We start from the raw sequence: 27,946 nt of genomic DNA on the forward strand, positions 1-27,946 counted from the left end.
TCAATCACTGTCACTCTCGCCATCAGAGTAGACATAACAGCCTTCTTCATCTGGCAATGATGAGGCATATTTGGCTGTAGTATCCCCACCTACAAATAAAACAAAAAATGTTATTCTCACAGCAAGTGACCTGTACAAAAAAGTGTCAAAGAATATCACAAAAAAGCAGAAACAAATTGCTATAGCCTGCCTAAAATTTGCCAGTAAAGCTGCCGCCAAAAATACTGGTCTCCCCAATCTTAAGAAACACACTGAATGGATAAACTGCTAGTAAAACCTATGCATTTCTATTCTATGTTAGTTGAGTTTATGTTTAACAGATCTTACCATTACAAAACATAACTTCCTCCTCCTCTTCCAAATCATCAAAGTGGTCAAAGTCTAGAGTAACACAAGTGTTCTGAGGGGGGAAAAACAAAACAGGTGTATTCAGGCAGCTGATACTCCTGATAGCAGCAATTCACAATTCAAGCAAGTCTGTGCAACTACTCTTCATTTAAGGAGTTATTCCCTTTAAAATGTTTTTGATGGCAAATGAAACCCAAACAAGCCATAAAAAATAAGAAGCACATTTCACACAAAGATGCCTCTCTCATTTGCCCCCCACCCCAAATCTACAGTATACAACTGAATACTAATCAATTGCAATTAACTTTCACCAAACCCACTTGAAACTGAATTTTCCCGATCTGTGACACATTTGTACTGCTGTACAGAGGCCATAAACAGACTAGTAAATGCTGCTGATCCACTGTGTACATGCGACTCAGCCCTACCTTAAGAGGTAATCACCGACTGATCATCTACCGCTGTGTACATTGGGAGATGTGTTGTTTTTTTTGTCAAGGTTAATAAAAGTCAGACTAAATGTTAACCAAGACTACAAACCCATTCTATCTACAGAGATGACACTTTCTATTGAAATGAAAAAAATCAGGAAGTGAAATCAAGGTTATATTAAAACAAATAAAAGAAAATGATCACATATAAAAATCAGTAGGTATTATTTAGTGAGTTAAGACGGGTTTGAATAAAATCACTTGGTCAGATTGGCATTGATAATGGTGTAGACAAGTGCCAAAAGAGGGAAAACTCTGTTCTGTGTTAATTAACACAGCCTGTTGTCCCAAACTACCTTGTGCTGAAGCAGCCTCTGCCAGACTCCTTTCTTCTCTTTGATTAGGGTGATTACTGGCTCGTTGCATTTAATAGCACAGGTGCTTTTGTCTTCTAAGATTCTGTCATGCAGTTCCAGGTCAGCGCAGTAAAGCTTATCATCAACAAGAGCACTGAAACAGAAGACAACAATTAGAACCCTGTAAAAAAATCCTGAATTATCTATAGACAACTTGTCAATTTACTCAACTAATATAAAATATCAATAAAAGCTATTCCTCAAGTTAGAACAGAACAAAAAAAACCTTCATACTAGCCTTCCAAACACCCTCGAAAAAGTTGGAAAGGTCGGTTGGTTAGAAAGATTCTACTAGCATGTCCAGGGCCACCTGAAGTAATGCAATTTCACTGTTAGTTGTATATAACTAAGGTTGCCCTAGGTAAGGGTGTCTGCTGAGAAATAAATAGCATCAGTAGCTGGATTACATAAAGTAGACTTACCTAAATGTCACCCTGTCACTGAAAAATTCACACTCGTGTGCATGAGGGTTTTGGATCTTGATGTTAATGATAACAGAATCCTCTTTCTGAAACCATTGGACTTCTGGGTGAAGACTGTCAAAAACCATGACACAATAAATGACACAAAGCAAACAAAAAATAAATAATGGAAACCAGTACACGAAGATCAACCCAGTAAACTCTCCCCACTAACTTAAGGCAATTCCTGTATGGGAAAAGGAAATATCTAAGCCACTTCACATTGTCTCTAAATTAGCCCTTAGGTTTTTTTTTTGTTTTGTTTTTTTTTACTACATAACGTGGGGCTGATGTAAAGATAGGCGTAGTGCAAACAATTGCGGCTGCAGAATCCGAATTGCCTTACACTGCAGCCTATGTAAGCTGAAGAGCAGTGCATATTACTCAACACGCTCAAATGAGCGCAGCCTGTGCATCGGGCTATCCAGAGGCTACAGCCCAGAGGTGAGGAGAGTTAGGAGTACAGAGAGCAGCGGGCGCTGTACGAGATCTGTAGCACACGAAAATCAACCAAAAAAAACAAACAACATGTCACAGGAAGGGAAACAAAGTCCTCTTGGCACACGGAAAAGTAAATGTTTTCTGGAGGAGGAGCGGAGAGTGCTTACAGCTGAGGCCACGCAGCATGAAATTTTGTATTTTGGAAAAGTGTCAGCCAACGTTAGTTTGTGGTTTGCATGTGTAAAACGCTGATTTTTGGCCGTTTTGCAGCCTAAAATCACTTTGCATGTATCCTTACATCAGCTCTAAGGTATGCCTTAGCACACCTGTACTGACGCACAGGGATTATCACCACCTAGAATTAGATAATGTTAACTTTAAGGTACGTACACTGGCCTGCCGCAACTTAATTAAATTCGATGGTATTCGGGAGAGGCGTTGTACAGTAGATGCTTGGTTATAAAACTACTAATACAATATATTTTGTACCACAGGTGGTTCTTAATTCAAGCAGAGAGAATCCTGGAACAGTAATTTGAATGATTTTTGTATGGTGTAGAAATGAACAATGACCAACACCACTACATTTAATTCAACAATCAGTTCATCTAAAAGAAAAATGTTAGTGTTTCCCCCTTTAAAAAGATGGTCACTTATACCGCAGAACCAGTTACAAGATGAAATGGTCATGGCTCCCTTTTGCGCCATTATGCCATTCAACTGGCACTTTCATTCTCTGTATGAATTCAAAATACAAATAGCACTATCTCAACTACAGCGCTGGGATGGAAATACGACTTCTACTGCATAGCAGTTTCACCCAGCCCAAGTGATTAGCCACAGCATATACACAACAAGCTCAGGTATGTCGGATTAAACTCATAGTAAAAACAGGAGTGGCTCAAACTGCTTTGCTATGGGAGTTATTTCTAGCCCTGCAGAGTTATAAAGTGAGAGCACTGAACCTACATGTCACCTTCATTTGGATGCTAAATACATTCACCAAGACATTTACAATTCTATTTACCGGTTTTTGTGCAGAACTGCTTCACGAATCTTGCTTGTTGGTTTGAGATCACCTGTGTATATATTTAAAAAAAAAAAAAAAAAAAAAAGTTAAAACAAAGTCTATCGTAGCACTTAAATATATTAAATTAATATTGCAGCCGAGATAAATACAGGTTGGGTCAGACTACTTAAGACACATAATGGAAATTTATAGCATAATATTTGGTACACAGCTTTAAGACAAAAACTCAACAAATGACAAATACCCAAAAACCTAATTATATGACATCTACATGGCAGATGTATTAGATCAGAGGTCAACAGCATTTAAAAAATGTACCTGTTATTTTCACTGGGAAAGGGTTTGCAAGAGCAGGCACACAGTTTCCAAGAGAGACATCTTCATGATCACTGGAGAGGTAAGAAACAGAAAGGGATCTAAAAGGAAAGGTTAGAAAACAAATTCTCTAAACTATAAAATGACATCAAAATGAAGATAAAAAGTAAAAGATTTCAGTAAATCAATTTATAATTTATGCATATATTTAATATGCTTTGAATGGATCTAATCAGAATATGCCATGCTTTCTTATTCTGACATTCTCTCCTTTTAACTGAATGTAATTTAAAATCTGATATATAACCATTGTTACTAGTACAGAGGACTCACTCCTGTTGATTACTGTCTTTTCCTTCACTTGGGGTGGAGTTACAATCATCTGATGAAACCGCAGCAAGCTCATCACTGCTGTTGACGGTGTTCTGCACTGAACTGGCTGTGCTGCTCTCCAAACTGTCAAATATGAAGTAGAATCCTGATGCAACATCTACTGTATAATTATTTCCTGGACCTTATTTCTATACAAATAAGGGATAACACACTACAGGGCGTGGGTTGTGTTGCATGGCTGTGGCTGGGATGGAGCTTTGCTTCGTGCCTTCATACCAACAAAGCCGTATGTTAATGCAACACAACCCACATGCCCTAGAGTGCGTTATCCCACTTAAACTGACAATACATAGAAAAACAAACTTTAAATAAAAAAAAAAATAATAATCTATTGTACAGTCTTCCACTTTGGAGAAAAAAATAGTCCAGACATGGTTAAAGTGAAGGTTTTCAACAATAAATACAACAGAATACTATTTTATCCCAGCCAGGATCAAAATTAATTGTAGCCCTATCAAGCTATTTACCTCAAATGCCTAAAGCTAGTTAAAGAGAGTACACTCAGGCTCACCGTTGCGAGTTTAATAAGTTGTGTACTGGTAATTTATTAAATCAAACTGTAATTAGACAAAATTTCAGCCATAAATTATGCTGTATTTATGCATGGTTTAAAACCCCTCAACAGCCAATCAGCGTGCAGCATCCGAACATTCCGCAGAACGCCCCTTGGATTGCTATGTGAAATGTGTACTTACTTAATTTCCTGTTGGGTCTCCACCACTTGACCCAACCCCTCTCTCAGACACAGCTGTCTGAGCAATGCGACATGCTCAGGGTTGTCTGTGCCCATGCCTGTGCCTATGATCTCCGAGCGGATGTTGTATTCATTTATGTAGGTTCTCAAGTTTGCTAGTTTGGTTACCCGTATCTTTAAAAAGAGAAATATTTTTTATTAATTTAAATAATTCATCTAGTTCATATAATTGTTTGTGGGTCAGTTTAGATGACTAAAACAGCATCCATCCTATAAGAAGTGTGCCTTATATATATATATATATATATATATATATATATATATATATATATATATATATATATATAAAAAAACATTTTATTTAGGAAAGCCATATTGAGCTGCACTCCGCTCGTTTGCAAGTTATATATATTGAGTGATACTGGAATTAGACATGTGGTCTATTGTTGATATGGTCAGGTTAAAACAAAAAGGCAGTGAAACAGTTACATTTTCCTGGACAACATGAATTCATGAAACTTTACTGAGAATCACAGAATAAAGCTGTGTACCAAATATGAAGATAATAGCTCAGAATGTACCATCTATACAGCAGAAATACTAGGTCACATGATCTCAATATGGCAGCCATGTTAGGTGAGTGGTCATAGTGTTTTTCACTCTGCTCGAGTGTAGGAGTACAAGTGGTTAACCAGGTGAAGACTGATCAGATGCTTTGGCAGAGCTTTGTATGGCGATTTCATGAGCTTTAAAAATCACAAGCATTACATTGTGAAAAATACAACTTAAATTGCAGTACTGGAAATCTATAACCTCTACTTTAACATGGGAGTTCATGTTTAAAGTGAAATTAATGAATAAGAAATAAGTGAGACTTACCATTGGATCAACCCAAATTGTATTTCCTAGGCGGAGAACAATCTTTGCTTCATGCTGTACACCTTTAATTTTTTGATTAATGTGTCTACTGACCTATATTGAAAACAATTATTTACAAAATTAGGTTCAGCAAACCTTTCAGATGACAAAATTTAGACCAGATATTCATTTTTTTTTTCCTCATAAATAAATACAAATTCCTTATGTTACAGTACGTATATCTGTATTGTTGCTGGAGATATATAGGCATTCCCTTCCCTGTATATGTTAAATTATAGCAGGGAAGAGAACCATTGGTAGTATTTTATAGATAAATACAAGAAAAAAATGTATGGGTTATAAACATAAACACTTTCTGTATTCTCCTAGCATACTTATATTATTGTATTGTGTTCTACGGCTATACTGCCATCTGACTAACACAGAAAAGTAAATATTGAGAGAAGAGAGTTTGTGAAGGGTCCTTACTCGGTAATTACATGTACAACTTACAGTCAACGTGGACTATGTGGAATTCACTAAATTTGTGATTTATTAAATTGTGAAATAATCAAATACACACTATTTTCATTTCACTGATTTGAAGGGCTTACCTTTGGGTTCCATTCTATTTCATTATCTATAGGTTTCACTCTACAGACTATGAATTCCACAGCCTGTGGAGGCAGACTCTGAAACTCACTGGGCAAGCAAAGCAGCTGATGCTCTCGCACCTCCCCTGCTCTGCCTTCGTCTATGAACCTCACACTGATACTGTAGAAGAGACAATCTCCTTTCTCAGGAATGTCCAACGCCTGCACCCTTTTAAAAGAAATGAAAAATCATAAGGAATCAAAAACACAGTATCAGTAAGAAAATGCATCATAAGGATAAATCTATTTGGTATTAACTGAATTTAAACATATAAAATGCTAGGTTGTGCGAATTTTCAGCAAGGGTTCCCAAGGCTGGCCCCAGAATAGTCTTCTATTAATGAGGTTTACCTGTGGTAGACAGTCCCCTCTTTTATTCCATACAGCCCACCCTTTGTGATCTCTTTCACGCCCTGCAGGTTGCATGCATAGTATTCAGCCATGTCAGCAGCAAGACTGCTATACAGGTCCTCCTTTTTACTGACAATGCGACCAAAGTAGCAGGATGCATTCACAACATATAAAGGCAAAACCTGTAAATAAAAAATAAAAAAATCTAAAAATCAGTGGCTCAGAGGCTGTTATTAAATTACAAGCCACATTGCGTCAGGGGACAACATCAAGAACATTTAGTATGCAGTGTTTACTTAACCCTGCAAATATAAAGTTACGGCATCAAGGTCCCAGCTAGGATTTGATTGTGTGGCAGCAGCTTTGTACATTAGTGCCTCAGAAGGGTTCACTTTTGTTGTACAGCACCCATGAACAGACTGTGAATGCAGTTGTTAAGCCAACATTTCAGAGATTGGCTTTTATAAAATCAAAGTGAAGTGCTTCCTTTAGATTCTGTTTCAGGATATTTCATAGCACCAAGTGATTAATGATATATTGGCAGTCGATGTGGTGGCGTATTTACTACCATCGCCGTTCACAAGAAGATTTTATTATATTTAAAAACATTAGTAAACAAACATGAAGTTTCCACAAAAAACAGTTGCAATGACAGGGCCTTGCTTAGCTAAGCCAATAAAGGGTCAGAGCCCTGAGAAAAGTTAAATCTCAGTATATGGAATACATTTGTGCAGCAAGATTAACAAATAAGGTGAAGGTGTGTTCAAAAAATGTAGCCTTTATTAGCCCAAGGTAGAACAAAATGTACTATAAAATCTCTACTGTATTAAAAATAAAAGATTGATAAATAACTTACTGATATAGTTCCACATGATGGGTGGGGCTGTGTCTCTTGCTCTGGGCGCACGAAGTGTCGGTCAGAACAAATTCTGCTGTCACTTGGACCAGAAACAAAAATATTACACAATCTTTCATAGTTGCTACACTACCCCGATAACGATTGATGAAAATGTAATATTTACAGAAGTTTCTTGCCAGGCCTACAGTGGTGTTCTACTGCAATTTGAATGATCCCATTCATGCTGGGCCCATCCCTCAATTGTAAGCACTTAGTATTCAGACAAATATTTGAACAAAAAGACTGCTTAAGGGGGAGATGCGCCCCAAAGCCTGGAGGTTTCATGTTCGGGGGGCTAGGGGCGCCAGGGTGGGCTCACCATGCCCCAGCGATCCCTGTAGACTGGTCAGGCACCTGCCGCTCCCGAGTGGGCGCAGGGGTGCTAGCACAAGTCAAGCATAAATACAACTGGCCATTTCCAATTGGGAGAAACAGGGTAAAACCAATTGGCAACTATTAAATTTATTGATAAAAAAGACTGCTCGAAATAAAATATGTATCAGCATAACTAAATCATATTGTTTCATATAGCTCAACTGCATGAAATCTTTGTTTTTACACTTGTTTTCCTGCGAATTCAAAATTAAAAGAATACCTGTAAATGATTTAAACCCTGAAAAGAATATTCAGCAATAAAAACACCCATGCTCTACACATTATAACAATAAAGAAATGGACCAGGCTTTTCATTGTATTGTTTGTTTAACGTTATAGCCAACATCCTTAGCACTACTGGCCACAGTTTGTTCAAATTTAGATTTTAAACCTATGGATTTGTTTCTCTTTAAACTGTTCAGTATGATTGATTTCTCTTTCTTGAGCAACCGTTCAAGTTTGTTGCTTTTTGTCTATATTGTACCAATGATTTCAACTGCCACATTTACATAAGTAATATGCACTGGAGTTCAAATCTTTATTGTTAAAGCGGTTTTTATTATGGTAATGTGTTTAAATGACAATCTATGCACCTACCTGCAGAAACCAAAGCATTTAAGGTATTTGCAAAGTGGTCTTCCAGATTTTTGTTCCTCTTTCGCCATCAAAACCCCCTCTGCAAAATGAGTTAGTTCAGGTGGCAGTTTGACGTCAGCATGTTCAAAATATCGCAGCACCCCTGTAACATGACCAGCATTCTTCTCTGAAAGCAGCAATACAGATTTCGCGTTCGAGAATTCCTGTTCCAAAGTGTTCTTTTATTGGAAGAGAAACAAAATTAGTCCAATCTGCATTAAAGGCTTATTCAAACAAAGTGTCCTGCAGGAATAATTGGCAGCGAGAAGTAAACAGTCCAGATTAGGATGGCCATGCAACCCAAGCTGCCAAATAGTGATGTCTACTGGCTAAGTCAGTGCTTCAGATTTGAAAAGCGAGTCAGAATCAGGAGATAGATGCAGGTACGTCACTCCAAAATTCCTTATGCTTTCCAACACTGCTTTAAGTAAACCTCAGTAATACCATTACTTAATTTTTATTTTAGCCACTATGTTCTGTTTTTGCCTGAAATACACAAGAAAAAAAAAATTCTTGGCGACTGAATCTGTAAGATCAATTCTATCACATATATATTTTACAAAACAAAAACAGATGCAAAACAGTATTTAAAAACCAAAGAAATTCATAGCACACCTGTTCAACTAAGTTTCGAAAGTTCTCAGACATGCTACATAGACGGGATCCAAACATTTTGGGAGTGCTGGGGAAACTGAAGTGCACTATGCAAGTGGCATCTGTAATTCCCAAAGCTTTCATGCAGTCATTGGTCAAAACTATTAAAAAAGAAGAATAGGGGTTATTTATATATATATAAAAAAATAACATTTAAAAAAACACCCCACACACAAACTAAAGTAACAGTGCTTTACTGGAATGGACTTGCTGTGAACTTGACAAATTAGATTCCATTTTTATTTTATGCCAATCTAAGATTGTTCATGTCCTAAAAGTTTAAACTTTAGTATTAAACAAGTTCAATATACTGTAAATGTTAGTAACCAAATCACAAAAAAAGCCATCACTTTTTTAAAATGCAGTTGTGTATAAGACTGTGTACAGCATTTCATTTTATGGATGAGACAGGGAAGGAATATTGAATATAGAACACATTGGCTTACACTGTACACTTCCTATATTTGGCATGCATCATTTTGACCGTTTAAATGTTTAGGATAATTCTAAATGTTTAAAAACACTTAGATCACGTTTAAAATATTCACACTAGAGAGTGACGTTAGGACGGGACTCCTGCGGGATTCCCACGTTACTGGAATACATTTCTCTTTGCGGGAATGAATGGAAATGGAAAGGAAACTGGCAGGAACGGGTAGGACTCGGATTAAAGATTTTTAAATCTCACGGGAACGGAACAAGCTACAAGAACTTTCGATGTGGTAATATTAAACCAATCAATATGAGATATTATAAAATTGAACCAATCAAATGTGTACTCAGACTTCTGGGTAACCATGTATTTACCAAGAAAGACTGTATAACCCTCATTTTAACTGACACACCCCATTTAGTGATGTCACTAGCCCACCCATTCAACTTTGCTTGCTTGAAGACTTAAAAAAAATAAATAACTAACACAACTTATTGGAAGTTCAACTTGGAGTGAAACTCAAAAAGACTGTTGCCCTCTTTTTTTCTGTTAACACATTATGCATAATAAAACTGTTTCAGTAGGTTTATGTGGTTCTTGTTATTCTTGTAATAGGTAATATGGCAGTAGTGAATGACATTTTAAATTCAACTAGGAACAGGATGAGAATAAAAACAAGAAAAAAAAAGGGTAACCCAAAAAATATCCTGCCTGAAAGGTATGTTACACAGCAAGAGGTTAAAAGAAAATCAGTCTATTTTTCTTTTCTTATATCACAGGACGGGGTGGGCCAGGACATTTTTTGACAAGACAGGATGGGACGGGAATGAAAAAAAAATATATGTATGGAACAGTATGGGATGGGAAAAATTCTGGTGGGACAGGATGGAACAAAAAATGGTCAGATTCATTTTTTCACAGGATGGGACAGAACTCAGGTTTCATTCCCATGTCTCCAATTCACACCCCTAATCCAAGACATTGTGTCAAACTCTGCATAAACAATAAGACAATTAAAGCAAGGTTCTTGTAATGTCATTTGGTTACAGAATTTAAGGTATAATAAAACAAATTCTGGCATAGAGCAGAACAGCTTGACCAATATATAAACATTTTATTTACCCAGAATGATGTGTGTACCAAAACCTATTTCTTTCCTCCACTGCTCCATGACAAAATCAAACCGATAGGTCAGGCCCTCGTGAACTTTCAAGCAGAATGCTGAAGTGTTGCTTACAGCCTGAGGGGGGGAGGGGAGAAAAAAAATACTGTAAATACCATAAAAGAATGAAGATATGCTGAGTGGTCAAAATATAACAAAGCTCCAAATGTGATACATTTTCATTTGACAGAAATGACACCATCACTGAATAGCTTAATCACCCACTGTATACGCGTATATCAAATCTGTTCTCATAATAAAATGGAATGGCTTATTTCCATCTGTATTGTGACCAATTTTAAAAGTAGATCTTGCTAAAACTACGAAGTGTTAACAAAGCCTCTAGGTTTAAGAGGCACTTTAGACCCCGTGAGTCTGCATGAAATTCCTTTACACGGGCATTGTCGCGGCTATGTAGATGTTACAAATTACGACATTTCTAATCTGAATTAGTTGCTATTTAATGCATGTATCTGTATTGTGCTTTTAGGTCACTATTTGCCATGCTTACCAAAAAAAAAAGTTTTTAAAGACTCAATGCCAATTATGGCAGTCACATACAGTCACTTCACTATAGCTCCTTGGCTGGGGCAGGGGATAATTAGTTACAATAGTGCAGGCTAATTTTAAATCAAGAGTTTACCTTAAACACATGGTCTGCTTCTTTTGCCGAGTCCGTGAAGATCAAAGTCTTCTGGAAAATATCAGGGGTGAAGTCTAACGCACTGAGCAATACGGAAATCTTTTCACAGTCCAGGCAAACTAGGATCACCTAAATGATAAATACAGCACATGTTTTAAAACCAATTCCAACATCTGGAAGCTGAAAAGTGCACCATTTGTTTGATAACTGTAAATCAAGTTTCTGTTTCTGCTGCTGACAATATGCAACAGCTGTGCACTTGATAGGGATGGCTCAGACACTTCAGCAGAAAGTGTGGAAAAAAAAAGTCAGGTGTGTGGAATCCATGGTTTACTGATTCTCTGCTTGCAGACACTTAGGAGATGGAGTTAAAGCCCAACTTCAGTATAGACAACCCTGTAATTTGTAGTTGTGCAGCACATTTGAACAGTAAAGGATTTAGAACATCTCCTATAGTATAAAGTATTTTTGGCATTCTAACTGACTTTAACCAATGCTAAACTATGTAAGATAAGTTAAAATTAGGTTTCACAGGAAGGGGGGGGGGGGGGGGGGGGGGGGGGGAATCACTGGCCTCATCTTTGGCTGAACACGCCTTTATTATGTCTATAGTGTCTCTACCAGGGGTAATATGCACTGAAGTCAGTTTACTTGTTAAATTGTCCCTTTCATGTAAATTTCTGAAATTTGTTTTTTTTCCCAGCCCTTTCAGCAAAGGAAGAGATTTAAATTCAACATTGCTTGTGCAGTACCAAAAAAGGTAAACAATTTGCAGCAGTTTGACATCTGAATCGATTCACTGAAAATTCACCAAAACATGTTTAATATCAATATAAATCAATTAAGCTGCAAAAAAATTAAATACAAAAAGAACCAATGTCTTATTTCACAGACCCAAAATAGAATTAGAGAACAAGCACAGCAAGCCTAAGAATTAGGATTATTATCAATGAACAACTGTTATTAAATATTTAACTTTATTTATGCAAAAGCTGTAAATCGGCAATTCAATATGGATGAAACAATTTTTTGAATGTTGTCCTATTGGTCACAGTAAAATATGAACAAAAAAAAAACAAAAGGAACTTATGATAAACATGAATCTTGAATACAGAAATAAGATGCACAAATGTGCGCTTTCATGAGTAGTACAAAATCCTCAAACAAAATGCTTCCAGTAAATTGTACCTAACATATATCCATCATGTCATTTTTTTTTACTGCGTTTGAAGAGATTAGTAAAGAAAATGTTGCATGCTTCTTGCAGATACCTTAATGCTACACTTCAAATCCTTCGAGAGGTAGCATGACAGAACTAAACAGACATTGAAAACATGGGGAGCCATAGGAAAAGCAGTGTTTGGTACTCAGACAAACCAATACTTCTGGGAGTTTGAGTTTTTAAAGAAAACAGATGGCAGGAAGAGTCACTATTTTCCTACAACTCCCAAAAGCAACTTACTTGTACTGGATACATTCCTTCAACCAGCATAGCATGGAACACAGTGCAAAAGCTAGTTTAATTTGTTTACAAAACGCTATGGAAAAAGATACTATAAATTGTTCTCCAACATAAGAAAATACAAGATCTATGGGATAATAGATATTAGATAGGATTTACTGGAATTATTTTGTTAGCGCGGTACACTACAAAGTAACATGGTGTTAATTGTTTAGGTACACTACTGTCATTTAGTTGAAAGAATGACAAATTAGCTCAAAGCCACTTTATGACACACACATCTGGTATTTATACGGCAATCTTAACAGTTCAGACTGTCCCCATCTCCAGCTGTGCTAACCTGATGCACATTTCCGTACAGCGCTGCCTCCTCCATGATTGTAATCACCACACAAGGGTCACTCATATACTCTTTAACAAGGTCTCTGATCTGTTTGTTCCACCGATCACCCACAGCGATGATCTGCTGTGGCAAAGACACCCTTTCTTCAGAAGTAGCTGCTTTTTTAAAATGCTCCAATATAGCAGACATCTAAAAATGAGAAATTAATTATAAACCTCGACTTAAGCTTTGCTTTTCTAGTTGTGAAAATCAAGTACACCTTGCAATGTTCTAAATTCTAAGCACTGTCTATAACATCCAGTTCTTCAGACACAAGGACTTTGTAGAGTCAGTGGCACCTAGTATGTTCCCATTATATATATTATATATGATGAAAAATAATGTACTTGCAAATTAAACAGAACAGTGCTGTCCATGTCTGTTTACACCTTCCTTGCTAAAACATTTTCACTGCTCATTAAAACCATCTCCATTAAAGGTCATGCTATTGAACTTAATGAAGTTTACCTTTAATTATTATTGCATACATACCATTATATAGCTATATTTTAAATATTAAATTGGAATTCCCCCAGTTCAGTAGGTGTGATCATTTCTAGTGTTAATATTTAATTCCAACATCTTGCTTTTTTTCCTTAATTACACCGTGTAACAATTTTTTTTTTTTTTTTTTTTTTTTTTTTTTTTGGTTCCTGGGTAGTAAGTGTTATTTCCTAATTGCTTATGCCTCAAAAGTATAGAAAATGGCTATTATTCCCCACAAACTTTGCTTTTGTGACCAGGACAGTGATATTTCAAAATATCACTATTTCCAATGGGAAAACGGGCAAATGTGTGTCTTTTCGTTCACATAAAGTAAAAAAACAACATATGAATCCAAATTAACATGTATTTATACTAAAGTAATACAAAAATGACTACAAAAGATTTAGAAGTGAGTAGTTTTTCGAGATTTACGATTGTTAATACAGTATAATCGTAAATCTCGAAAAACTACTCACTTCTAAATCTTTTGTAGTCATTTTTGTATTACTTTAGTATAAATACATGTTAATTTGGATTCATATGTTGTTTTTTTCTGACTTTATGTGAACGAAAAGGCACACATTTGCCCGTTTTCCCATTGGAAATAGTGATATTTTGAAATATCACTGTCCTGGTCACAAAAGCAAAGTTTGTGGGGAATAATAACCATTTTCTATACTTTTGAGGCATAAGCAATTAGGAAATAACACTTACTACCCAGGAACAAAAATTGTGTTACATAGTGTTATTTTTTCACTACATGTTATGAAAAAAAATTACTATAAAAAATAAAACACACACACTTCAGAATTAAGGACTTTTACCTGTTCACTGGCTCTAGAAAACAACACATCAACTTCATCAAAAACAAGGTGACAGAGTCGAAGAAAAAGGAAGCAATGGTGTGCAAGCAATCTAACAAGGCTCTTCGGTGTAGTCACTATTATCTGACCTGTTAAGAAAAGATTTGGAAATAACTTTTTACTTATTAAATACGGTTTTGCTGTGTGAAGTTATTTTGAAAAAAAAGTAGCTTTCTACATTTATAGTGTGTGGGAAAACTTGTTAAAATGTCGTACGGTACTGCAAGTAAAAAAGAATGAATGCAATATTCAGAATGAACAGATGCCTCCACTACATCCTAGTTGTCCACAAAAGGCATTTTTCAAAAGCAAATTTCACTACTGTTGCTGGGCACATAATGAAAGAATGGAATTGTGTATATAACTAAAATGACAAGTTTAAGTCTCTACTATATAAAACAGGTGTAAAATAGACTGCTAGCTAAGAGGACTGTTGTCTAACAGATACATCTTGACAATAATAAAAACAAAAAAGTTATCCTTACATCCTTTTAGAATTTTGACGTTTTTGGCTTCTTCCTTACCCAACCCCACTAATATTAACATGGGGTTTAGTGGCTGGAAAAGCTTATATTCTTCCAGAGTGTCAAACACATACTGCGCTTTTTGCCATCCTGGACACAAAACCACTGCAATCGGCTGAAAATGTAAAAATCACAGAAATAAATAAATAAAAACATCTTCTAACATTAGGTATACTTGGAAGACCTTTAAACTTCTATAAAGCTAATGCACTGATAGGGGGAACCCGAACATAGGAATTTTCAAACAATTCTGAAGTAGTGAAGCATTCCAAACTATCTATGTAAAACATTTACTCCTGCAGAAAAATAATAAAATTACCCCAGTCCTTGAAAGCAGCGAACTGTAAACTGAAGACAGCTGCAGGAATGTAAGAAATGGAGGAATGTAGGAGAGTGGATCCTTTCCACTGTGGGATATGAGCACAGTGTCACAACCCCGTGCTATTGCAGGCCAGCAGTAAGCTTCAGGAAGATTTGGTCCTTGGTATTTGTGCCTTATAAGTGCCTGAAAAATAAATTTGATCATTTAAAAAACAAAAAAAACTTTAAAAACACACAGGAACATAACTTGTATTACTTTTTGCCATTTAAAAAAAAAAAAAAAAAAAAAAATGACAAATGATTAGGATGATAAAAAAAAACACCCCATCAACCTTAACTCCTAGTTGTGCCACAGAATTACATAATTCAATAAAACTCGATTCATACCTACATTACAAATCTGTGGACCAAAGTGAGGCTTGTTTCCATACAAGCAGTGAATTAGAGGTCTTTGGTTCCACATCTCTTATGGTACGGCTGATCGGTAAAAACTGTTAATGTATGCCTACTACATACGACACATGCTTATTAAGCTTCTCAGACAGCAAATGTGGTTAGTACAGATGGATGATGTTACAAACTTAAAAAAAAATACACCTAATAACCTTATTTGAATTCTGTTTATCAAGTGGTTTCAAACATACCTTGTTTAAACCCTCTGCTGTTTTAGCACCATTCCCTTCTGAATTGGACTACAACTTGTCATATGATGAGACCTAACTGACCTGTTTGAGAGTTGTAGGTTACTTTAAAAACCTCATTACCTTAACTTGTATCTGCATCTCCAGGCAACCCCATGTCAGTCTGTGTGAACATATGCATTAAACAACAACAATGACTTTCTGGTGCATTATGTTTGTTGTACTTGGCCATTAAGACCATCGCATTTCCAAGTTTGATTAACATTACACTGGTTACCTTTTTCAGATTGTCAGTAATGGGGGCCGTATCCAAGGAAGTACAAGGACTAATCCTGGTGACTGAATGAAGAAATACTCCACTTCTACTTTCAAGAATTCCCTGCTGCAGATTTAAAAATATATATATTAAGGTTGGTGCATAATTATTTTACATGATCTGACATTAAATAACTATTAGACATTCATGCTGCTTTTTAGGTACATCTGAGAATCATTTATTCTACGGTGTGCAATTACATAAAACATATAAACACTATACCGACAAATGTTACTTTCAGCCAGGACATTTTTTTTTAACAGTAACGTGTATCAAACATTGAATGCTTAAGTGTTTTTTTTACCGTATGCATCAATGGTTCACTTCCAGAATTCAGAGGATCAGGATTTAGAAACTGGAGTAATCTGAAAAAATATGGCGCATTACCCACAGTGGTTCAGTTCTGCTATTTTACAGATGCTTACAAAGATATTCAAGTGAAAATACCACAATCTGATGTAGTTTAACTTAACTAAACTACATCAGTAAAAGCAACTTAATTCAATCAGTTAATACTGTGGCACTAGGCATCAGCAACAATGTACCTCTGTGGCCCATGATGTTAATACTGGCATCTTGTTGCAAATTATTTGGTGCCTCCAAAACAGCCAGCAGCACAAAGTCAAACGACTAAATATTTGTACCTGCATATTATGGGCTCATTTATAAATACTGGTTAAGAAGAGCGCAGGATTAAATCACATACCTAGCCTTCGCAAGTTCTTCATCAATATCCTTTGATGCATTAATGTTCCGATCACAAGTACTAGAATTATAAAAAATAGAATGACCATTAAATCAACATTGAAACTCTGTCAAGCAACATTAAAAAAAAAAAATGACCCGAAACTGCATACAGTCTAAAGCTACACAATGTTATCGTATACATTTCTCTGCACACTTCCATAAATCCCATCTGTCTTAATATCTGCATTTGATATAAAGCTCTCATGTGCAGTACTGAAAGAAACATGTTATAGTAAACATGTATTTTAATATAAAAACATGGTATCTGGTACTACACCAGGTTAAAAAAAAAGCCCTTAATAGGGAAGAAGCTCTCTAGGTATTGATATGATGTAGTAAATGATGAATAGACAATTGCTCTCCAGGTGAAACCAAGACAACCTGAAAGCAAGGCTTGCAGACAGGTTTCTTTAACCTGGTGTAAAACCAGATATCGTGTTTTACAAAGACAGTTGTTGACCTGTAAAGCGAATTCAACATCCTCTTCCTGTCTGCACTTTGTCATTAAAATGCATACACCTCTCACTCAAAGTCTAAGCAACCATCAGTTCCAGGTCTTATGACAGTATCATTAAGGAGCATCAACATGTTATTTATCCGTTTAAAGCAAAGGAATCAATAAAAGAAACAAAAATCCTTTTATCTAGAATTTTGTGCCTCAAAGGCAAAATCAGCCTACATAAACATGACTCTGGGTGTGCAATGCTGTATGTTTGCACCTTGGCACAGAGTCCTGTGTGGGTCCGATTTTTACGACCTGCTTTTGACGCAGACCCGCTACTACAGGACCCGACCCCGCTGGAACACTGTCTTTTTACACACAACCTGACCTTTGTTTGTCCTTTGCCTACTGCCTGCAGAGTGACACTCTAACAATCACACAAAGATACAATACCAGTCAAAAGTTGGGTACACCTGCTTGAAACCAGGTTTTTCATGATTATCTATGCTTTTAACTCTATAAACACTTAATATTTCATTATATGATGTGTACTTATAAGCTGATAATCATAAGTGAATTGCATTCAAAAAGTTAAATGAAAATGTAAATCTTGTCAATTTCAATTAAATGGTCACCCAAAGCAAGGTGACTTCAGTCTGAAGTCAGTTAAGTCTGAAATGTGTATAACACTGTGTTAGAACATTGGCTTAAGTATAAAAGTGTCTTTGCTAGCTGTTCTGAGTTAACTAGCATGTTACCTAATTAATCTTTTGTCACCAATTATTGTTAACAGGTGAGGGTCCATGATTACTATAAATATAGCTAGCATAGGCACAAGTTTGTCATTCCTGAATGTAAGAGAGCAGAAAATGGCAAAATATGCTCAGTTAAGAAGACACTGTAATTACTTTAAGAAATGAAAGTCAATCTTTAAGACAAATCGCAAGAATTTTGCAAGTGTCTGTAACTGCTGTGGCCAAGACCAAACGATTTGAAGAAACTGGCACTCATGAGGACCATACAAGGTCAGGCAGGCCAAGGGCGACCTCAGAATCATCGAACAAGTTCATTCAAGTCACAAGTCTGCGAAACCGGCAATTAACTGCCCCTGAAATACAAGCTTAATTGCTACTAGAAGTACAATGTTTCAACATAAACTGTTCAGAGGAGATTGTGTGAAGCTGGCCTAACTGGAAGAATTGCTGCAAAGAAACCATTGTTAAGAGTGCAGAATAAGAGGAAGAGACTTGCCTGGGCCAAAAAACACAGAAACTGGACATTTGAAGAAGTCGGTCTTATGGACCGATGAGTCAAAATTTGAAATATTTGTCCAACCGCCGAGTATTTGTAAGATGCAGAGAAGGTGAGCGCATGAGTTCTGCATGTGTGGTTCCCACTGTCAACCACGAAGGAGGCAGTGTCATGGTCTGGGGTTGCTTTGCTGGTGACAGAGTTGGCATGGCTATCATAGAATACTTCAGAGGCATGCCATTCCATCAGGATATTGGCTAGTTGGGCAGTCCTTCATTCTTCAGCAAGATAATGACCGAAAACACCTCAAAGTTGTGCAAGAACTATCTGGCGAAGAAGGAAAAACTCAATCTAATGACCAAAGCCTCAGAATCAAAGAACAAGTTTGCAAAAAAAAAAAAAAGTCTGTGTAACTGCTTGCCGATGTTGTAAACCTGAAAACTATATTGATCGTTTGGGAGGAAAATAAACTGGCAATCATGAATATAGGTTGTCAAAAAGCACGCTTTTGGCTTGTTGCCAACTCAAAGCCAAAAAACTTCAGGATCTGCTTAACTGTTAAACTTTTCTGTCCTGTTGATTTGGAATGAAAGAGTCCAGTTTGGGATTTTCAGCTTCAATTCAGGATTTTTGCTATAAAAAGTTTAACAAGGCCCCTCAGTAATCTGTTCACCTGAGATGTGAAATCCGAGAAAACCCAGGAGCTAAACCAAGTGTTAAAGTGCAACATGATTTGCATAAAAGAAACCATGCTGCTGGAAGAAGTGCAGAGATCTTGAGGAACTGGCACACCCACAATTCAGAAGTCTTCACCCCTGACTGCCAAGGGAGATAGAAGGTCAGAACACTGGGTTCAGGTAAAGGAGAAACTTCGTCAAACACACCACCAGAAATCAAAACAACCAACAGATTTGAGTCACTTCAGAATTGTGATGAGCAGAACCAACAACAAGAGAATGAAAGGAACAACATCCAGGACCCTATTGACAGTGGTGACAAGACAGTAAAAAGAAGGGAGGTCATGATTGTTGCAGACTCCATATGAGAAGAGTTCACTGTTTCGCTGGACCCCCTTACTACACTGTTTGAGGAGTGAGAAGGCAGGTCTTATAGGACTCAGATGACAGAAGAAGCTTTGAAATATTTGGGTCCAAAACCGCCGAAGTAATTTGTACTAGAGAGTGAATTTGTCGAGCGCATGAGAAATTCAAAACAAGTGTAAGACAACCATGTGAAATCTAACTGTCAAGCATGGAAGAGAGCAAGTGAATGGTCTGATGGTAAGCATGAAAGTTTTGCATGGTGACAGAGTTGGCTATTCCCACTATCACAAAGAAAAAATAAAACCGGCATGGATTACTTCAGGAGTGAATGACAAGAAATGTGTGTAGCAAAAGGAGAAGCAATACTAATTTGCTTTCCCCCAATAAAATGGGAAAACCCTTTGGCTAAGAACGCCTGGAATTAGAGGGGAATGCCTGCCTTGACTTAGTCTTTTCAAATAACGAAGACAGAACTTCAGAGGTCAGAGACCACTGTGAACTCAGAACCACAACTCAGTCTAAGTTTTTTAAATCCTCAAAAGTAATGACCTTCTTGCAAGATAATGACAAATCCAAAAACACAATTAAAAAAAATAACCTCAAAGTGTGCAAGAAAATTGCTGCTAAAACCAATCCCAAAATGATTACAACCAAGAGAAGGAAGAACATTAAATTTAATGATACAACTGGCCTCAAGAGGAAGAAAAAAAATATAGCAAATATGTTAAATGATTACTTTTCAGTTTTTACAGGAAGATACACAAATGCCCCACAAATCAATTCAGAAGTGTTGGGATTCCAAAATAATTGCACACTTCTGGAAATTGCAAACGTAATTCCACACTTCTGGACAGCCTTAACGCACACGATGCTACCTCCATAATGAAGTCTGGGAGACAGTCAACATAGTTTTAGGAAAAAAAAAAAAAAAAAAAAAAAAAAAAAGAGTTCTCTGTGTAAGCTGCTTCCAAAACAAATTTTTATGTTGTAACAAAGCTGAAAACTATATTGATCGTTTGGGAGGATCAAAAAAACATGCATGTATTTGTCATGAATATAGGTTGTCAAAAAGCACGCTTTTGGCTTGTTCAGCAACCATGCGTCAAAGCCAAAAAACTTCAGGATCTGCTTAACTGTTAAACTTTTCTGTCCTGTTGATTTGGAATGAAAGGCCAGTTTGGGATTTTCAGCTTCAATTCAGGATTTTTGCTTTTTGTACTGTGTTTTAATTCCTTAATGTAAGGCAGATTACTCCATAAACTTTCTTATGTTCTTATGTTCTAATTACATGAACTGACTCCAACAGTTTATCGTTCATTTTGATTGTCCTATCGCTATTACTCAATATAACAAACAAAAGACTTGGACCTCAGATTCGTTATAGCGAGGTTATACTGTAAATAAACAGCAACACACTTGAAATCAGTGTTTTCAGTTCCAACAAGGACCATCACAAACTCACATATGCTTTTAACCCTTTGCGGTCCTATGTCGGACCAAGTCCGACATTACAATTTTCCCTTTTTACAATTTTCTGAGAAAACCTTTCAATGGCCGAGTGAGACCGATAGGAGCCGAAAATAAATGAATAAATAAATAAAAAGGTTGCATCTCGTAGCCACATGCACTACTGAGGTAACACGGACATAACAAAGGAGGTAGCTGCTTCTGCACCCAGCACTCAAAGAATAGCACAGACATTTGCAGAGCTTTGAGATGTTATAGTAATAAAATAATGACTTGGATCACATTACTGAGGAGTTTGGTGATAAAACCCGTAATCAGGAGAGGATTTACCAGTATTCACGTCTATAAAGAGGTATGTAAATACAGTACTGAGTGTCCTTTTGCCATTCAAAGCCTTTTAAAACAATTTTAATCTAAAAAAAAAAAAAATTTAAACATCACGTGTGAAAATAAATTCGACCCGACGTGCCTGACAAGCGCTTAATAAATGGACTGCAAAGGGTTAAACCAAAAAACTTATAATGCTAATCTTTCTGCATAGCAGTATTAAATCATTTTTATCAATCCACAAGAAAGCATACCATTCTTCACGCAATGCAGTTTCATCACTTTCTAGATTCTTAGAAGCTGACCTTTTTAAATCTATCTGGTCAGCATCTTCAGTGATGTTCTCCATATTCTCCTTGTATCCATTCTGTGTATCCAACTGAGTAGAGACAGAATACAAAAACATAAATGCATTCATATTTATTAGAGAATAACATTTGAATTCTTCGCAAGGAGGATGCGCTTTGGAATGTTACACTTGGTAGGTAATAAAATTCTGTTTATTCAAGATCGTTCAGTATTTGCTGTAAAATTCCACTAAATTTATAGATAGACTGAACACCTAGGACAGGGAGGAAGCTGTCTGTCAATGTAGACAGTCAACATTCAGAACATGTGTACTAGAACAGATTATTTTATCAAGCAGAAAAAAGTAAAATATGAGCACTGTATTTACGTATTTTCCAGTGGACTGATTTAGAAAGCAATCAAAAACAGTTTGAAAGACGACATTCGAGGTCCTTTACTAGAGATTAAGGAATCTGTATTGACCAATCGCGTTAAAGGAGATCGCTGATCCATTTCCTAGTTGCCACTATTGCGAGGGTGGGAATATAAATTCTTCCAGTACAATTAGTGTATTCTATACAATAAATAAAGGGTTAATTATTTTTGCATTTTTTTAAATTTGCTACATGAGATGGCAATTAGTGTGAAAAATGTAATACAAAACAGGTAGAAGCCTCCACTCTAACCCTACTGATGAATATACAGTCGGCGCCACTTTATCAGGACGCCTCAGGAGAATTAAATATAACTGAATAAGCAAATATCCCAATTAAAACTAGAGACATTTGAGACTACCTTAGTTGTACTTTTTTGTTTCTAAATGAAAAAGAACGAAACCACATCTGATCACAAGGCGAGACATCTGCGATGTTGACACACCAACTTTCTTTGCAACGCAGCCTGGGAACTCACAGGAGACTGCTCCTTCGAGAGTTTACGCAAGTCACAGCGTAATCATGAACTCAAGTACTCACTGCACTGTGCTACGTGAACTTGTCTTGCTCTGAAAAGCAGATCTCTGTTCTTCATTTGAAAATATTGTATCCCAATTAAACAGCAAATAGCATTGAGTAAAATCGTCTATCTCAGTATCTTAATTAGGTGGCACTAACTTATTTCCCTGCAGGAGTAGATGAAAGCCAATCAATTTATCTTAAAGCAGGTGTATCAAATGTTACTGAATCATTTTTACTGCAAGTACCACACTCTCTTACCTCCTTTACCACTAGTTCACTTCTGAGGTTACAATTTGGACTACTCAAATCCATGATTTTTGACTTTTCTGTGAGGTTTTCTATGGTTCTCCTGTATTCATCCTGTGGGTCAGACTGAAAAGAAAACAGATCCCATTATAAAACTGCAGAAATAAGAATTTAAATATAATGCATATACATTTAAGGAACTACCTCAAAGGGTTTCTGAGCTATGAAGCTTTGATACAGTTGCAGCTGCAGCTTTATAAAATAACTGGCACAAAAAGGTTAATTTGTCTTGATCGACCGCAGTCTCTCACTATGGATTTAAAATGTGGACCTATGCCAGCCTTGGACGCACTATTTATGGTTTGTTTTTACATAATTCTACTTACTTTAATGGTCTTTCGTTCAATTACAGGACACATCTCCACTTGCACAGGTATTTCTGGCACTGCCGGGTCCTTGTCTTGCTTCACCACCACTGGATTTACATGTTCTCTCCGCACAGAAACTGAACAAAAAAAAAAAAAAAACTCTTCTTTACAATTTTAAACAACTCTAAAAATCATTTTTTGTGAACATGAAGTAAAATGTAGACCCTAGTGGTATTACAGATAATTTAACTAAACCAAGTAAATAAATAAAACACCATACTTCTGTACCTTAGCATGTTTAAAAACATGTTGCAACAAGTTTGACAAGTTCTTAAGATATCATTAAAAATGGATATTCATCTAACATGGATAATTCACTCCCACTACCGAAGAACTCACCTTGTTTAAGTGTTGACCCTTGCATGAAGCCAGGCCATAGTATTTCAGCAGGGCTTCTGCTTTCTTTGTGCAGATCCATTGTTGGAAGGGAGAGTTGACAAGGGGACATCTCTGGTTCAAAATTATCATCATCTTCACTTTGCTGAGTGCTTGCTTTATTTTTTTCAGTTGATGATAAATAGCACGCAAACTTCTTTATAACCAAGTCATCATTAACACAAATCTGCACCAAAGAAAATTATACAATAATCCATATCAGAGAAACCCATTTCTGAACTTGCAGTTTTCTAGACTTCCCAGAACAAGTGTGGCTAAAGAAAGCAACTGAAGGTTATATCAACACTATATGGAATACTCCACTTCCCAGAAATGTGTTTCTGGGAGAACAAGGGTATAACCTCTTATAATATGGCAAGGATTATCCATCAAAATATGGCAAGCGGTTCCCAAGTCTTCAATTGATCAGCCAATCAGTTTTCAGAATTGCGTAATCATTTCTTGAAACAAATGCCCATGATAAATGTTCAACAATTTCAGGCTAGCTGTCGCCACTATATGGTTTGCACTGGATAAGTCAATAAGGTGTCTGACTAAAAAAAAAGTAGGTTGTAATTACGAACATTTACAGAAAACGGAACTTACAAAGCCAAGCCTTCAGTGACCAATTTGGATTGGCCACACATAGTTGCATCAATTAGAAGAACAATGATCAAGATAAGCAAATGTACGAACATACATCAGCTTCCACTATATCTGTACTGAGATAAGAAATAAAAAAATATTCTGGAGACCAGGGCTCATGCATTACTAGACACCACTTATCCCATTCTGATGGACTCAACTTACTACTTAAACCATGTTATATATTGTTAATTCTGCGCGTAAAAAAAAAAAAAAAGAAGTGCTTCCTGCTCTACATTCTGTTTTCACAGTTAATTAACTTTACCTTTTCATTGTTGATAGTCAAGTAGAGCTCAACACCAAAAGAATCCCCTTCAATAATGCGTAGCATTGCCTCTGTCAAGGTGGAGCCTAGAGAAAGAGGTAGAAAATACAACAGCACACATTTAAATACTGATCCATCATAATTCATTATGTAAGCAAGCTTGCCACACACCATGTTTTCATATGTACTCTTGAATTGATTTGTACATGGTTTCATTATGGTGGGGGACTATACCCACTGGCTATAAATACATTTATTATGATAATCAAATGCAAGCACATACCAGGCAAACCTAGTCCAATATTAGGTAGGCCTTAATAGTTCATGTATAATGAATTTTGCATCTTTTGTATTAATTCTGGTAAGAAATCAAAACATCTGCAACATTATCATGATACCCTTATGTGCTAAAGATATCTGGATTCAGTGCTTCATGTAGATTTCTACATACAGCACTACAGACTAAAAGACTAAACCTGCTATATCCTAGAAACAATCACTTTGTCTGCTATAGGTCACGAGTTCAAATGCAGTTACACCATTGCAGTGAATCTTACCAACAGCTCAGGCAACCATAAAGTACCAGGAAATTACATCAACTTTTAATAACTAGTGCTGTATTTAAACAGAACACAAGACATTATAGTTCAGTAGATCAGGACAAAACCCCATAACACAGAAATCTGAACAATTCCTATTTTACTGATGATTATGCAAATAATTCTCTCAAACCTGCTTGGTTTGAGAGTCTAACATGTGGCCAGCTGGACGAGGCAGCAGACCACCCCACCCCCCACAATAACAGATAGTACCAAGGGGTAGGGGAGGCAGAGGGATGGGAATTCATCAAAATGCAATCGAAGGGTAAGTTACCAGTCTATTTCTAGAACTCCGATAGGCCAGAATTGGATAACAATGCTTGTAGGAGGCAGTCCCTTCTCCCAAACCTTAGTATATAAAGTTATTCAAAAAGTAAACAATCCAAGAAATCTAGAACACGAGAGGGACCAGTCCTAATTTTCAAGTGCCGATAGATATCTGAAATCTCATTATTTAATTTAACTGAGCATTTATAGGCCTACCTTGTACAATATTAATGAAATACTGGATAGCAGCACTGTCCCACCTTGTGGCAGGTCTGAAAGGAAACAAACAATTTCAGCGTTGAATAGCTCAACCCATCTTAGGTTGCCACTAGCCTCTGGATGCAAAATTTGCCAAAGGTTACAAGCGAATTGAGTGGAGTTTGATGATCCAATTTACTCTACGATCACACAAATACAATTTGGCATTTAAAAGAACCACAAGATATTATTCCAATATGCTTAAACTTCATATCTCAGCGGCAGGTTGCAATGCAAAGTACTGGAACCTACTACATATCAGAGATTAACATTTTTATTTTGATGGAGAACTAAAAAGTATGTACAACCTAGACTCCTACAAGTTTGAGTATAAGGTAAGCAACATCTGTAAGCTCTTACATCAATCCTGCTTTTTCATTGCAGATGTCAACAAGCAATGTTACTGGCTGTACACCACTGAGTCTGAACTTTTTTGCCCAGTATGGAAGACTCATAAACTTTTCAACAGGTGCTCGGACACTAAAAGACAAAAAACAAAATATACGTGGTGCATGCAAAAAATAAAAGTAATTGTACATTAATAGCTATAAAATGGTTTTGGTCTCGAATGTTCCAGATATCCAGTTGAATAGTTGTCACTAGTTTATGTTTTAACTACATTATAAATCACAGAGCATACTTTTGTCTAGTAATAACATCTGAGAGTATAGCTTCATTGCATTAATAAATACAGAAATACTTACTCATCTGCTTTCACTACAACGCGTTCTGCTTTATCGACAAGAAAACACATAGCATGATACCCATCGGTGCTTAAAAACAGAGATTCCACAAAGGCCCTGCACCAGCTTTTCAGCTCAATGGAATACACAATGCAAATCTGGAACATAAACATCCAATTTAAAAATGATACGAGACATACAACAAAGAAAACACTATGAACAAAAACAAAGCAACACCACAGCCATCAGAATGTAAAAGACACATTACTTGCATACGTGAAGTTGCTTGGAGGTGTCAATAAGATCTGTGTCATTGTAGGGTTGAACAATGTGTCAGTGAAGCTATGTACCAAAGTGTGTGGCCTGCATCACTTGGGTTATAAAAAAATAAATCACAGAGTGTTTACCAAAGACTACCTACCAACTCTTTCTTTCTTTGGTTCTTAGACTGCATGGAATCACTACTGGTACATTTACGTTTGTTTTTATCATCAGGCCAGACATGGTGCAAATGCACTTCCATAAAAAACTGTTCCAAAGTTTACCGTCTCTATGTACCAGAAACTTACAAATCACATGACCTTAATACGGCAGCCATACTAGATCAGAGCATACCGGATTAGGATACATTGTTTAAATGGCCCTGCAAATATGAAGTCTGACATATTAGGTTTTTACATAGAAGCTTTAGGAACTCATTTAGTTGTTATGATATCCAAAAATATCACATAACCACAGTAGGACAGTCATCTTAAGTCTCACTGAAGGGTAGTGTTAAGAGTTTAAATGCGCCCACAATATAATAAACTTCATCTGAATTGGTATAGATATAAGTAGTTGACAGATTTGAGTATTAATTTTTTATTTTTTTTAAATTGTGCCAGACTGATTGCAGTACCTGTCCTTGTTCCAAAGATGCTGGCTTTATTTTATCAATATCCTGATGAACTTCGTGGTAGAAGAGGTTCATTTGGTCATGCAATTTCTGGTACTCTTCCGGGCTTTCAGAAAGAACACCGAATCCTTTGAGTATTCGACCCCAAAAACAACCGGGGTCTTCAATCTAAACAATTATGAGAAAAACAGATTTGAAATGGCCATAACCAAGCACACACACACTGCCTCCTTTGCAAATGGATTACATATTAAAACAAAAGCTAGCTTTTAAACTAGAAATGTCATTTGAATTTCTCAGTTGGAAATAAAAAAAAAATATGTACATGCTATTCTAGTATGGAGGTTGTTATGGAGCTTTTTTGCACTTCCATAATTTATAGATATGCTCACACTACATAACCAAAGGGGGGGGGGGGGGGGGGGGGGGGGGGGGGGGGGGGGGGGGGGGGGGGGGTTGTTCATACCATTAAGTCTAATAAATGCAAAGAAGTTAGTCTTTCAGAACAATTGTAGACATTCCTACATACCTTTAAAATGGAAATTTTTAACATAGTTGCTTTAAGAATCCAATATTC

General features: G+C 36.5%; 1 protein-coding gene across 1 annotated transcript; it reads right to left on the reverse strand.

Moving 5' to 3' along the window:
- Positions 1-27,922, reverse strand: tdrd12 (tudor domain containing 12). The gene is made up of 34 exons (XM_041267743.1): positions 27,899-27,922; positions 27,373-27,537; positions 26,496-26,632; positions 26,152-26,271; positions 25,750-25,805; positions 24,668-24,753; positions 23,722-23,944; positions 23,341-23,459; positions 22,967-23,080; positions 21,719-21,843; positions 16,894-16,953; positions 16,492-16,552; positions 16,149-16,253; positions 15,229-15,414; positions 14,871-15,024; positions 14,347-14,474; positions 12,995-13,186; positions 11,193-11,321; positions 10,510-10,627; positions 8,916-9,055; positions 8,262-8,479; positions 7,609-7,671; positions 7,248-7,329; positions 6,392-6,573; positions 6,002-6,209; positions 5,409-5,501; positions 4,531-4,703; positions 3,776-3,898; positions 3,446-3,543; positions 3,125-3,176; positions 1,618-1,731; positions 1,136-1,289; positions 328-400; positions 1-89 (listed from the first exon to the last, which is right to left on the reverse strand). Exons 1-34 carry the CDS (start codon positions 27,920-27,922, stop codon positions 1-3), a joined length of 4,164 nt encoding a protein of 1,387 aa, XP_041123677.1.
- Positions 27,923-27,946: the final 24 nt, after the last annotated feature.

This window comes from Polyodon spathula, chromosome 13, assembly GCF_017654505.1.
Source record: "Polyodon spathula isolate WHYD16114869_AA chromosome 13, ASM1765450v1, whole genome shotgun sequence".
Classification (NCBI taxonomy): Eukaryota; Metazoa; Chordata; class Actinopteri; order Acipenseriformes; family Polyodontidae; genus Polyodon; species Polyodon spathula.

Excerpts from the sequence above, each read along its gene's own strand:
- tdrd12 (XM_041267743.1), bottom strand. The coding sequence starts at position 27,922 with ATGTTAAAAATTTCCATTTTAAAG. Across the intron at positions 27,538-27,898 it reads TAAAAATTTCCATTTTAAAG|ATTGAAGACCCCGGTTGTTT; the intron begins GTATGTAGGAAT and ends ATAATTGTTTAG. Across the intron at positions 16,254-16,491 it reads GTGAACCATTGATGCATACG|CAGGGAATTCTTGAAAGTAG; the intron begins GTAAAAAAAACA and ends TTAAATCTGCAG.